General features: G+C 40.7%; 1 protein-coding gene across 1 annotated transcript; it reads left to right on the forward strand.

The window, feature by feature from the left end:
• The first annotated feature begins 9,664 nt into the window (after positions 1–9,664).
• On the forward strand, positions 9,665–10,959 carry LOC128867593 (uncharacterized). Its single transcript, XM_054108963.1, has 2 exons — positions 9,665–10,134; positions 10,195–10,959. The coding sequence occupies exons 1-2, from the start codon at positions 9,732–9,734 to the stop codon at positions 10,935–10,937; spliced, it is 1,146 nt and encodes a 381-aa protein (XP_053964938.1). The 5' UTR covers positions 9,665–9,731; the 3' UTR covers positions 10,938–10,959.
• Positions 10,960–13,247: the final 2,288 nt, after the last annotated feature.

Raw genomic sequence — 13,247 nt, forward strand, 5'->3', positions numbered from 1 at the left:
AAGACTAAGTTTCCATCTGTCCTGATACAAGGTTAGGCCTAATCGGCAATATCCTTCAAGAATGTAAAATATGTTGATACTAAACACATTTGTCGAACCCTACAGAGAGCAGGGTAGTGGGAAAGTAGGTGCTCCACGCATCGCTATGGACTAATGCCATGTTGGCTGGTGGGGGTGAGACACATATCGACCGGATTTTCCAGAGGTAGTTCCGCTCCAAAAGGAGAGTGATGGGAATATGTCTGAAGTGCTAGGACGCTTGCCTATCAATGATAATGTTTGCCGAGTATTAAGAGGAGTTAATTCCAGAGCTAATTCAGAGCTGCTTTTGTTGGGGCATAGATTTCAGCTTGAAATATACTACAGTAATCAGGGAGTCTGAAAGTCTTTTGGAGATCGAATTGTGGACAAAAGACACCCGATCCTAATCCTGTAGGAAAGACTTTCCGAAACGACTTTCTATCCCCCCTCCGCCTAACAGCTTCTGCAGATGAGATTGAAAGGAAGGTTAAGGGGTTATACGCAGTTATGAAGCAAATAAAAGACGGGTTGTAGAGGATTTATCCTAAAGAAACTTCAGAATATTTTAATTTGAAAATTTTTGGCGGTTATAAAAGCATCCTTCAAGAACGTAACAAAATTTTTTATTTATGAAAATGTTGATTATAGAGCGCGCTGCAGGCGATTTCTGGAACCTCCTTTAAAAAAAGACGATTTACGGTGTACATCGTAACTCAGGATTGGATTATCTGAAATCAAAAAACCAAACAAATTTTGTTAATATATTAGATTATCTAGTAATTAATCGTTCGGCTAATCAAAATAGTGAATTTTCACAAAATGGCAGCTTTTAGAAGAAATGATTTCGATTTTTTCGTTAAAATTTGGCCGTAAATTGATTATAAAATGGAAAATAAGTATCAGATTTACAAAAGGAACGATTAATTACTAGAAAATGTGTCTTTAAAGATTGAGTTAAAACGGTTGACCGATCAAACAAGCCGTTTTCGAGATATCGTGTACACCGACTTGAAAAATGACGTTTTGAAAAAAAAACACGTTTAAAGTTTCAATACCGGTTGACACATCTCCGAGGCATCTCTACATATTTAGGTATAACTCCGAAAGTATTGCTTAGATCTACGTATACTTTTGAATATATGTACATTACAAAAATGCAATAAAAAAATCGATTTTTTTGAAAGTCATAACTGCGTATAACCACTTAAGTCTGACGCCATGATCGTCTACCTTTTAATGATCTGTAAGGGTTGCAGTGTTACGTGAGATGATTGGGCGAGAGTATCCTAATAGGTAATTCGTTCTATGGATGCTAGACCATATCCATGCTTTTCTTGTTGTAGTGTATGTAGTTAATTGCTCCCACATTCTTTTCGGCTAAATCATAGAAGTGCGAATCAATGGATGTTTTAATTGCATTGAATGGGGTAGCAACTGCCACCGCCTCTGTTATGTCTAGTGCCGAAACTTTTCTTGCTAGCTCATCGGCCATCTCATTACTTCCTATATTCTTATGACTGGGAGCCCATATCAGAGTAATTTGAAGCTACTGACCAAGCAATTTTAGTTCCCACCTACACTGTAAAACTAGTTTGGATCAAACGGAATTGGAACCCAAGGTCTTGATAGCTGCTTGACTGTCTGAAATGGTAGCTACTCTTGCACCAATTTCTTTGTCGTGTTTTAGTGATTTGCAGGCTTCTCTGATTTCTAATATTGTTGCTTGGAACACGCCGGCATAGTCGCAAAGGCGAATTGATTTGGATAAGTTGAGCGCCTCCGAATAGAGGCCAGCTTCCTCACCACAGTTCATCTTAGAACCGTCAGTGCAGATTTCATTATCGCCGTATAATTTTAATCCATTAAATTGTAATCTAAACATAAATAACTTGAATTATCTATTCATTTTACCACATGACATCCAATAATTCGTTACGCGCAAAATCCCACATGAAACTAGTAAATATCCACAGAGTATCATGTAAAAATTGATATCATATGAAGCCACTACATTTTCCCTACAGGGTACTATAAACACTTCCATGTGTACATACAAAGATGTTAAGTAGGCGTTCGAGCATTTTGTGTTGATTGTTAAAATTGAAAATAAGTGCAGCACTTATGCACTGCTGACCTAAACTGAGACAGTCTGTCTGTCCCAGCTCGATCGGACCGACCAACTCGTGCCAAATGTGACGTGATGATTAAGACGAAGACGTCGTAGAGTAGGGACAGAGATAGGGAAACAAGTGCATGTCTGCTGCATGTCTGAAGCTGAACAGTCCGAAGCCCGAGGCGAAGAGTGATACGAGAAAGCAGCGCTGCAATAAAAATAACAAGCATTGTGGTTTTTGATTGGCTGCCAGACTGGCAGGCTGGCTGGCTGATTGTCATGCTTCTGTATAGTCCAAAAATGGAACAGCCAAAACAGACTAAGGTAAACAGGTAGAAAGAAACAAATACGCTGGACACATTCGTATATATGGTACAATGTTTAAAAATATGTCACCGTGTGATATTCTTTCAGAATATTCGTTTAGAAAATAATAATTTCGAATCGAATGATAGTCGCATAGAAATTTCGAGGCGAATAATAGTCGAATAGAAATTTCAAATCGAACCTTAAATCTATGCGAAGTACTCGGCTGCGGCTTTCATAAGGCGGCTTAAGTTGTAAGTATCCTCAAATGAATAGACTATTTTTTTTGGTTTCGGTGAGGTAAGGTTAAAAATGCCTTCGCACTTACAGCGATTGTCGTCTGCTGCGTCGAGTGATGTGGCCACTAAAACAAACCCTCCTACTCTTCTGGGGAGACTCACTTCCCGGGACTACTTTTTGCATAATTCGGGAGAGCCCAGAGCGACGTCCATGAAAAGGATTAGTTCTATTCGCCCCGTCTGAATTCACCATGCTTGTAACTAGCTTCATCTTATATGCTCGTCTTCTTATATCTCTGTCAGTGAGACTTCGCTTTGTTGTACTGCGCCGATGTCTATCTTTTTGCCCCGTAACATCCCTTCAACGTATCTTTTGACCACATTCCAGTTATTCCCGCGTTCATCTTGACGTTCACATTGGTCGCCGCGATGACTCCAATCTGCTCCCTCAGAGCATATCCTTCCACGAGCCAGAAAGAACGTGTGTTCGGCGTTATCGCTCGGTGCTTCGCTGTATAAGCACCTGAGGTCGCTTACCTTACCCATGCGGCTTATGCACTTCCGGAAGTATCTGGGGCCCGAGAGGGACTGAGTCATGAAATAGCCTACTCCCCCGATGTTATTTTGAACTCATATACCTTTTGTAGAATCAGTTTCGCCGTCGTATCTGCCACTCGATTCAATGACTCATTGGTTTGGCCACCGCTGCATAGTTTGGCATCTATAAAGAACATCTGCATATAAGGAAGTTGAAATATGCGTTTGAGAGTTGATTTTGTGTAACTTGTAAAACTTTTATAATAAAATAATTTTTTATAATTTTCGTCATTTTGCAACGAATGTTTGATGTGTTTTTCTACTTCTTAACTGATTCTACAAGGTGGCGCAAAAGTAACCTTGCGATGTTTTTTGGCTGTAATTTAAAAAAAAAAATGAAAAACTTTGATTCTTCTTGTGGATTATTTTTATTTGGTCTTTTAATTTTTTTTACATCAAATTGAGAATATGATGTCATGTAAATGGCCGCCGCCACAGTTGATTGCCATGTGAGACCTTTTTATGGCATTTTCCATCACTTTGGCCAAAACTTCCAGCGATAGGTCCTCACATTCTTGACGGATATTGTCTTTAAGAGCTGCAAGAGTCTGAGGCTTGTTGACATACAATAAACCCGCGACTTCAAAAAGCCCCACAAAAAGAAGTCTGGAGCGGTCAAATCAGGCGATCTTGCTGGCCAGTGCAAATCGCCAAAACGGGAGATTAGGCGCCCGGGACATGCATCCTTCAGCATATCGGTTGTGGCACGTGCAGTGTGTGCCGTTGCACCGTCCTGTTGGAACCACATGTTTTCCAATCCCAATTCATCAAGTTGCCGCAAAAAGAACTCGTTGATCATTGCTCTGTAGCGCTCACCATTCACATTAACCGTTTGGCCCGCGACGTCTTCGAAGAAAAAAGGTCCGATGACTCCTCTAGCGAAAACAGCACACCATACAGTGATTTGAGCGGCTGTAATGGTTCTTCGTGGGTTACACGCGGATTTTCAGTGCACCAGAAGCGTAAATTTTGCTTATTTACGTACCCGCTAAGATGGAAATGGGCCTCATCACTCATAATTATTTTTGATGAAAAATCATCTTCCTCTTGGTGGTGATTAAGGATGGCTTGAGCGTATGTTAGACGCGATTGGCGGTCAGCAACTAACAGCTGATGCACCGTCTGGACTTTGTACGGAAACATCTTCAAATCTTGTACCAAAATTCGTTGTAAAAACCGTCGACTGATACCCATTTCGGTGGCACGTCGTCTGGTCGATGTCGACGGCGCTTCCATGACATCCTCGGCTACAGCAGCAATATTCTCTGCAGAACGGCTACTCCGGGGTCTGCCACGCCTGGCAGCATCTCGTGTTGTGCCAGTCTCTTCGAAGCGAGCGGCTAAACGTCGCAGTGTTTCACCAATAGGCGTTGGACGGCGAGGAAATCTGCGACGAAATTCACGTTGTGCCAAAGTCACCGACCGATTTTTGGTCAAATAAATAGTCAGCAATATTCCGCGTTCTGGAGCAGTGTAGCATAACATTGTTTATTAACGTGTATTTCGCATGTGTTTACTACACAAATGTCAAAACAGAACTGACATTAGGGGCCAATCGCAAAATTTATAGCATTTTCTGATAGGAGGATTACTTTAGCGCCACCTGTTACAACTTTTTGCAGGTTTGGATCGCCATATACCTTTTTCCTATGTCCGCCGATGTCAATGGTTTTTTCACCGTATGATTTCGCCCAGTCGCCCATATACACGGTTTGGTAATTTTGGCCAACTCAGCTATAGTATTTTGCATTTTTACGTGTCCAACGAGCCTGGCTTGATCTGCTGGTTGACACTGTTATTGGTGTTCGTGCCGATATAGACCGAGTTTTGTTCCAAATACTTAGGCACTATCCGATCGTTTGTTTAATGCAAAGACCTCTCCCGGCTTATGGGATCGCCCCTGCTTCTGCTAAACCTTAAACGAGCACCAATTGCTGAACGAAAATGTATGCAGGTACGCATAAATATGTATAAATACCAAGACATATGCTGCGAATGCAAATTCCTTCAATTCATATTCATGCTCACATCATTTCAAAATAAAAAGAATTCGATTTTTTTTCAACAAATTTGTAAACTTGAACATAGTGCAGTTCGATGGCCAATATGTTTATTGTTGTTTGCTATTGGGCTGCTATTGCAAACATGCCAGCCAGTCGGTCATTAAGTCAGACATATAAAATAAGACAGCCCTGTTCAGTATCCTCTTCCCTTTTATTGTTGTCGCTTCCATCGTCTCAGACGGCTATATTTCAGCATTCAATGTTATTTAAATTGCATCGGCATCGGCAGCGGCGGAGCAGGCAAGCAGCGCATGCATTTCACCGACTGCGGTTGGCTGGCTGCTTGTGTTTGTGCTTTGGTGTTTAGTCCAATTTAGGATGCATGCTTCATTCAGGACATTACGCTCTGAAAACTGCTGGCGAGTGAGTAATTATATCTGTCTGGACATGGCGCGAAAACGAACAGAAAGAAAAAATAATGCTTGCAATAAGTTTTTTACACTGACCACTATCAAATTTTTATGGATGCATTTTCTGAAGAGTTTTGATTTTTTGGCATAAGAAGCTGAGTTTCAAGGTCCAGGTGAAAGGGGAACGGTAAGTAATATGAAATTTGATAACAAGAAATTCTTAACGAGTGGTAGGCTCCGGCACAGACCACAATTTTTCTTACAAATTAGTTTTATTATTTTACGTGAATATTAAAGCTGATAAGTAAATATTAAAATAAATTCTTAAACTAATGTCAGAGAATGCATTTACATACACACGTGCAAGTAATTACGTCCCACTAAAAAAGAAAATAATCATTTTATTTATTTATTTATTCATTATCCCCAAATTAAGTTCTGACTTAAAAGCCTCTCGTGAGTTAGAGACTATACATAATAAAAAAAAAAATAGTTAGACTGTCTTATACAACGTGTAAGCGATTCATTACGACTGAAATTGGTCTTGTAATAAGGTAAATGGAACAGAGTGCTGAGTCTAGGACAATTGAAAAGTATTAGCTTCAATAAGAGGTGACGTTTGATATGGTTCGTGGCTATGTCTCTGCATTTCTAAGGTTCGCAATGCTGACAAAAGGCATCTACTTTTATATGCAGGCAAACTACAACGCCACCGAAAGAAATGAATGGCTAATCTAGTGAAACTTTTCTGAACCTTCTCAATTTTTAAAGGTGAACCCATGTAGAATGGATACCAGATAATGTTGCAATATTCGAGGTTTGATTTAACAAGAGAAAATTACAAATTCTTCAGCGTAGAAAGATTCTGGAACTCCTTTGAATTTCTTACTACAAAGTTGAGCATAGACCTAGACTTGGCAATCATAAAGTTTAGATGTTTAGAAAACGACATTTTCGAAGTAGATAAATATGAAATGTTTGTGAAGATGATGGTGCCCAACTGGTAATCGAAATCAAACGCAACCTTGCGTCTACTAAACGACAAGTGCTGGCATTTAGCAGCATTAAGAGGAAAGGAGTTACCACCAGAAGTCTTATGCAGTCCTCTAGAAGTCTTATGCAGTCAGCTGCGTCCTCTATACGACTGTAAATTTTCAAATCATCTGCATACTTCAGCCAAAAACAAAAACCTCTGGATTATCATTAACAAAGGCTAAGAACAATAGAAGTTCGAGATGGCTACCTTGAGTTAACTTTGATGGCATCACATTTTATAATGTTTATACGAACGAATACGAAGCCCAATTGAACTCAGCTTTTTAAGTTGATTAATAGATGCTCTGATTGGTCTACCACCACTTGCTGTTTTCATCCAAGGAGAGGCCTTGAAGGCCATCTGCAGGCTGAAACACAATGGAAACTGGTACGGCCCTTGTCCGGCACTGGAAAACAGAGAAGGCATGATGACTCCATGCCATCAAGAGTCGTACTTGGAAAGAGATACAGTGTTCAGGTCCGTAGGTCATTTGTGTGAATTTCGCTCCTAACATATACGCCGTACTTTGTAGCAACTGCTCGAGAAGTGGCTCCATGTGCTGTAGAAGAGGATTATACTTGGAATTCTGAGCTATCTCTGCTTTACTTAACTCCACAATACCATTAATTCGCTCCACAATTGCAGAGCTGCATTAGAGTTTTTGGAGCGCTTGCCGGTGTACTAAATGTCGACGGCTGGAAATAGAACAGGAAAAACGGCCGTAAAGTGATGTATGCCAAAAAATGCCGAAGTTTATATTAAAACGCGGCCGCCGTAGCCGAATGGCCTGGTGTGTGACTACCATTCGATAGTGTTCGGGTTCGTAGCACCGAGTTTGAAAAGAGTGATCGTCCCTCAACAGGCAATGGCAAACCTTCGAGTGTATTTCTGTTGTGAAAAAACTTCTTATAAAAATACTTTGCGTGCGAAGGCGGCCTGAAACTGTAGTTTCCTCAGCTTGTGCAGAAAAACATCAAGACGTGCACCACAAATAGGAGACAGAGCTCGGCCAAATACCCAACAAAGGGTGAAGGCGGCAGTTGTACTAAAAACAAGTACTTTTTGAGAAGAAAGTATGAAATTGAATACTTTTTCCTCACCAAATCGGCGTTAATTTCTCCCTTCTACTTCCAAAATACAGTGTTCAGCTAAGGCAGCAATGAATCGAGCTCTCACAACCTACAACACCTTTTTTTAGTACAACATGAGCATCATCATTGTTTTCTGATTTTTCAAGCAAACCAGGTCTTTGCACAGTAATTTCAAAGATTTTTGTATATACAAATTTAACTGACGCTCATTTGCGTCTGCCAAAAATTTCAATCACCGTTGCTGGCGCAGGTTACTTAATTTTCTCACTGCAACTTTGAAAGGGATTTTCTAAAACTTGGCAACGCAGCCAGAAGCTTTGGACCTCCGCATAAACGAAAAGTTCCAAATCAATGTAAATCTGTCTATTGATCGACAGTTACACTTTTGAGCGGGTGGCATCGTTCGAATATTTTGGATTCGTCATCTCTGTGGATGCAACAGTCAAAAAAGAAGTCAGTGCGAGGCTCCTGGGAAGCGTGGTATTCTTTTCGCTATACAAAGCTCTAGGTTCTTCATTTCTTTCTAAGCGAACGAAACTGAAACTAAAGGGTTTTCCAATAAGAGGTGTTATTTTGATATTCAAAGAAAAATGCTATTTTTTAATATGAATGATCGGATGTTTATTTCATTATAAAGAGGAAGGTATGCCGTTAATAGTGGAAAATAACATCAGGTAAATAACCGCCACGACCACGCTTACGGGACAATATCTTTTTCATGAAATTTTCCATAACCGAATTGCAAAGTGGCTGCCCTATGACCTCGATAGCCTCACGAATTCCATAATTGAGGTCTTGAATCGAGCCTGGGCTGTTGGCGTAGACCTTCTCTTTCACGTGGCCCCAAAGAAAAAAGTCACAAGGTGTTAAATCACAAGATCTCGGTGGCCAATTGTGATCACCTCTTCGAGAGTTAACACGGTCCGGAAACTTTTCCTGTAAAAGATCAATGGTTTCGTTCTTGTGTGGCACGTAGCGTCGTTTTGTTGAAAATAAACGTTGTCCAGATCAATACCATCCAATTCCGGCCATAAAAAATCGTGAGTCATCTCTCGATAGCCTTTTATATAGGTATTTATAAAACAGCTGTTATTGGAAAAACATTTATTTAAAATATATTATTAATTAGGCCTTGCGTTACTTGTGCTTCTGTGTAAGGCGGATGAAGAAAAGCTTAACAGATTTGAGCGAAAAATTCTACGTCACATTCGTGGAACGGAGTGGATTATCGCCTATGTTACAACGATGAACGCCTAGCTGAGCTAAACGACTTCCAAATTGCCGACTACATCAAGCGTCAGTGTCGTGTTTTGAGGATGGACCCAAACGAAATTGCAAAAACGATCTACAACAGTTAGCTGCATGTGCTATATAAAAGGAGTCGCCCTAGGAAAACCTGGATGGATACAATTAATGACGATGCTAAGATCTTTGGACTGAAATTGCAAAGGATCGAGATTCTTGGTCGAAGTTACTGAGTGGGGTCAAGGTTGATCCTGGACCGTCACGCCACCAATGCTGATGATGATGAGTATGCACAGCCTGTCTGGTGGTTCTCAATTGATGGTACAGCCTTCGAGACCTGAAAATTTCGCTCGTGAACTTCGCAATGATAAAAAGTACCGGATTTCCTTGCATCCGATCTGCAAAAGAACACTCGAAATCGGTTATATTTAAAATTCATCTACAGCTGCATACTTAAAGCTTCATGTTATTTGCTAATATAAACTAAATGATGTTTTGATGTGCCCCGATATGTGAATTATTTTCACTTTTTTGAATTCTAATCTGGCCATATTTTTGTGTGTCATTTCTAAAAAAAGTCTTGATAAGGCATATATATGTCAATTGTAAACAAATCACAAATCATAAATAAATTGTGAAATTCTTTCTGAATTGCGTATACCTCCGGCTCATGTGCGAAATCTACAAACGCTGCCCACAACCCGTAGAGAGGAAATCAAAGAGGCTGCTTACCTGTCTGCTTCTGGATTGCTGGCAACGAGAATATGACCAACGACCGTATCGAAATTTCCGTTTTGATGCTCTGGACTTTGAAGAACGAATGCATCGGAAGTTCCATCCTGTGTATGATTTCATGGTTATTGTAAGGTTCCTGAAAGAGCGAACGCTGTGCACAGCTCGGCTTACCGGCTTCAATTTACTACCTTATGAACATGAAGTGCTGCAGAGTTTCACCGAAAGTCTTACAAATCTTCGTCGGATTGAGTTTCGTTTAATTTATTTACCGACGAGGTTTTTTGAGTTGTTGCGCGACAGAGTTGCACTCATGAGTGTCAAGGAACTGATATTGGAAGGTTAGTTAATTAGACGATTATACATTTTCATTTATAAAAATTCGTAAAAATACATTTTAGGGTCTACCCTGACAACACCTGCCATCGAAGCTCTGCATGTGTTTATAACAGAATCGCAAATCCTTCGACATTTGAACGTCTCAAATTGTAGTGTCTCCCAGTATGATTTCCCATTACTGGCGGACAGTGTACACAAATCTGTTTCTATGCGCAGCTTCATTTGTAACCGTCTCGTGGGCAAACGAATACCATTGGACACCACCAAGATTGCGCATATCGTGTCTTCACTTACCTGGCAAAACAAACTGGAAGAACTCGAAATGCAGAAATGTGAACTTCAAGCGCGTGATATGGAATTAATAAGCGAGTACTTAGAAACACCGGCAAGTAAGATGCGCAAACTAAACTTCGCATACAATATAATTGGACCCGACGGTGCTGAATACCTCTTCCGTGCGTTAGTTCTCAGCAACACTTTGACTTCTTTAAATATTGGCGGTAATAATTTGGGCACACATGGCGGTCGAACGGTGGCCAAGTATCTGAGTGCTTGCTACTTCCTCATACATCTCAATATTACATGGAATGGAATTTGCCCAGATGCAATGAATCTTATTTTAACGGCTATTAAGAAGCCTGTTAAACTTCACAGACTTGAAATATTTGGCAATCGATTCGATGCCAAGTCAGGTACTATTTTAAGGCGGCTTCTTGATGCTCGTGTGCTACCACAGGAGAACATTGACGTCATATCAGTTTACGATGAGAGCATAGCTAAATTTCGTGTGACGCGTTACGATTAAAAATTTATTCTTTATTTATTTATTATAATAGTTATTACCTCTTTCGGCCATATGGCTAAAATACTTGTGAAAAATTTAAAATTTTTGGTTAATAACATTTTATAAGTCTACGGCCGCCGGAGTCGAATGGGTTGGTGCGTGACAGCCATTTGGTAGTGCCCAGATTCCACACCTTGAGCATGAAATACCAAATGATAGACAAGTAGTGGCCACCACTCGGCAGACAATGGCAAAACTCAAAGCGTATTTCTGCTATGATAAAGCTCCTTTTGGAAAGCGATCTGTTTGGAGGCAGAACATCAAATAGGCTGAGGAGCTTGACCACATACCTAAGAAAGGATGTAGGCGTGAATTACTAAATAACAAAAAAATGATTTTGAGTGCTGGATATCTTTATTTTGATCTTTGCGGGACCATTCATTGTTCATTTAAAAAGCGCGCGTCTAAATTTTTTTGCTGGAATGTTGGTACAACTGTCCTCTATAGTGTCGTAGAGTTTGAGCGTGATCTGTCAATTAGCTTGTTTTTGGCATTTAATTATATCAGTCAGCCGCAGGTGTGCTTTGCGATTTTCACTATGGATAAAAATATCGAACAAAGAGTTTCTTTAAATTTCTGTTTTGAACGGGATTTCGTGTGCCGAATCGTTGAAAATATTGCAGAAAGCCTATGGCGAGTGTGCTTTATCACGGGTCTACGAGTGGTATAAGGCTTTTGTACAGGTCCGAGAAGTCGTGGAAGATTTGTCCCGATCTGGTCGCCCATCAACGTCTTCAACGGATGAAAACGTCGAAGAAGTCAAGGAAATGGTGGCGGAAAACCATCATTTAAGTTTGATGGAGGTAGCTCGTGACCTGAAGGTGTCTCACGAGTCCACTCGCAACATTTTACACCATCAATTGGGCATGAGACGCGTGGCTGCTCGACTCGTTCCAAGAGAGTTGAATTTCTTTCAAAAAATTCATCGGAAGATGGTGGCTGAAGACATGATTGAGCAAGTGAATCGGACCCAACGTTTATTCAGCGCATCATAACGGGTGATGAGACGTGGGTATATGGGTTTGACATGCAAACCAGTCAACAGGTGGCAGAATGGCGCTATCCACATGAGCCGAAATCTTAAAAACCACGTCAAAGTCGGTCAAAAGTGAAAGTCATGCTACTCGTTTTCTTCGATTATTATGGTGTTGTGCACTCGGAATACGTTCCAAATGGTTCTACGGTATATAAAGAAGATTATTTGAAAGTTCTACGACGTTTTAGAGAGATTGTGCCTAGGAATCGGCCCAATTTGTGGAAAGAAAACTCGTGGATCTTGCACCACGATAACGCACCGTCTCCAAGGCTCATATTGTGAACACTTTTTTGACCAAAAACTCGACAAGTATCACCGACCAACCACCGGATTTAGCCCCCTGTGACTTTTTCCTTTTCCTAAAATTTAAATTTTCACTCCGCGGACGTCGCTTTGAGTCGATAGAGCCCATTAAGGAGAATTCGCTGAAGGAGCTGAAGAAGTTCTCTTCAAACGCGTTTAAAAGGTGCTTTGATGACTGGACTAATCGTTGGCATATGTGCTATTGATTCGAAAGTAGCCTATTTTGAAGTCGACAAAATAAATTTTGATGATTAAACAATTATTTTGCGTTTTATTGAAAAATTCCCGGTACTTTTTTGACAAAATGTATAAGGTGTATGGTTTGCCATAGGTAATGCTAGGCTGAAGCGGTTATCTACTATAGGACACTCAGGCTCAATGCACATTGTGACGCCGCATGGGGAACTTGTCCCGGCCTCCTGTAAAACCAACGTGAACTGATCCCTGATTTCAAGGTGCTGAGCTCTTCGAACTCATTAAAGAATTGCCTACTTAAAGTGGTGAATCTTTGTCCGCATCAAGCAGGACACTGTTTAGCAGTGTTGTCGCTGTTACTGGGAATCCGTATCACATCTAGGCAAAATAACTCAGCCATCTCGTTAAGAGTTGTGCGGCATTTCATGGCTGCCTTTGAAGTTATCGACTATTGTGTTAGGGAATTTATAGCCGCCTGGGTGTCGGTGAAAAAGTAGATAATATCTTCAGGTATCGCATCATACAGTATCAGTGTCACGGGCTCGATTATTGACATCAATTCAGCGTGAAAAACACTACAACTGTCGCGCATCTGAAAACTAATAGAGATGCCCGGATGTTCGGAATATACACCTCCGCCCTCCTTGTCCTCGAGGTTTAAGCTTTTCTGTGTATACAGGAATGGACTCTCCCTACCTTACAACGCCTTGTTTCCGTTCTTCCCCTAAGGGTAGGAG

This window comes from Anastrepha ludens, chromosome 6 (assembly GCF_028408465.1).
Source record: "Anastrepha ludens isolate Willacy chromosome 6, idAnaLude1.1, whole genome shotgun sequence".
Lineage (NCBI taxonomy): Eukaryota > Metazoa > Arthropoda > Insecta > Diptera > Tephritidae > Anastrepha > Anastrepha ludens.

What these genes read in the sequence shown, in the direction of transcription:
- LOC128867593 (XM_054108963.1), top strand. Translation starts at nt 9,732, where the DNA reads ATGTGCGAAATCTACAAACGCTGCCCACAACCCGTAGAGAGGAAATCA. An exon ending in CAAGGAACTGATATTGGAAG is followed by an intron (nt 10,135 to 10,194) that starts GTTAGTTAATTA and finishes AATACATTTTAG; the next exon opens with GGTCTACCCTGACAACACCT.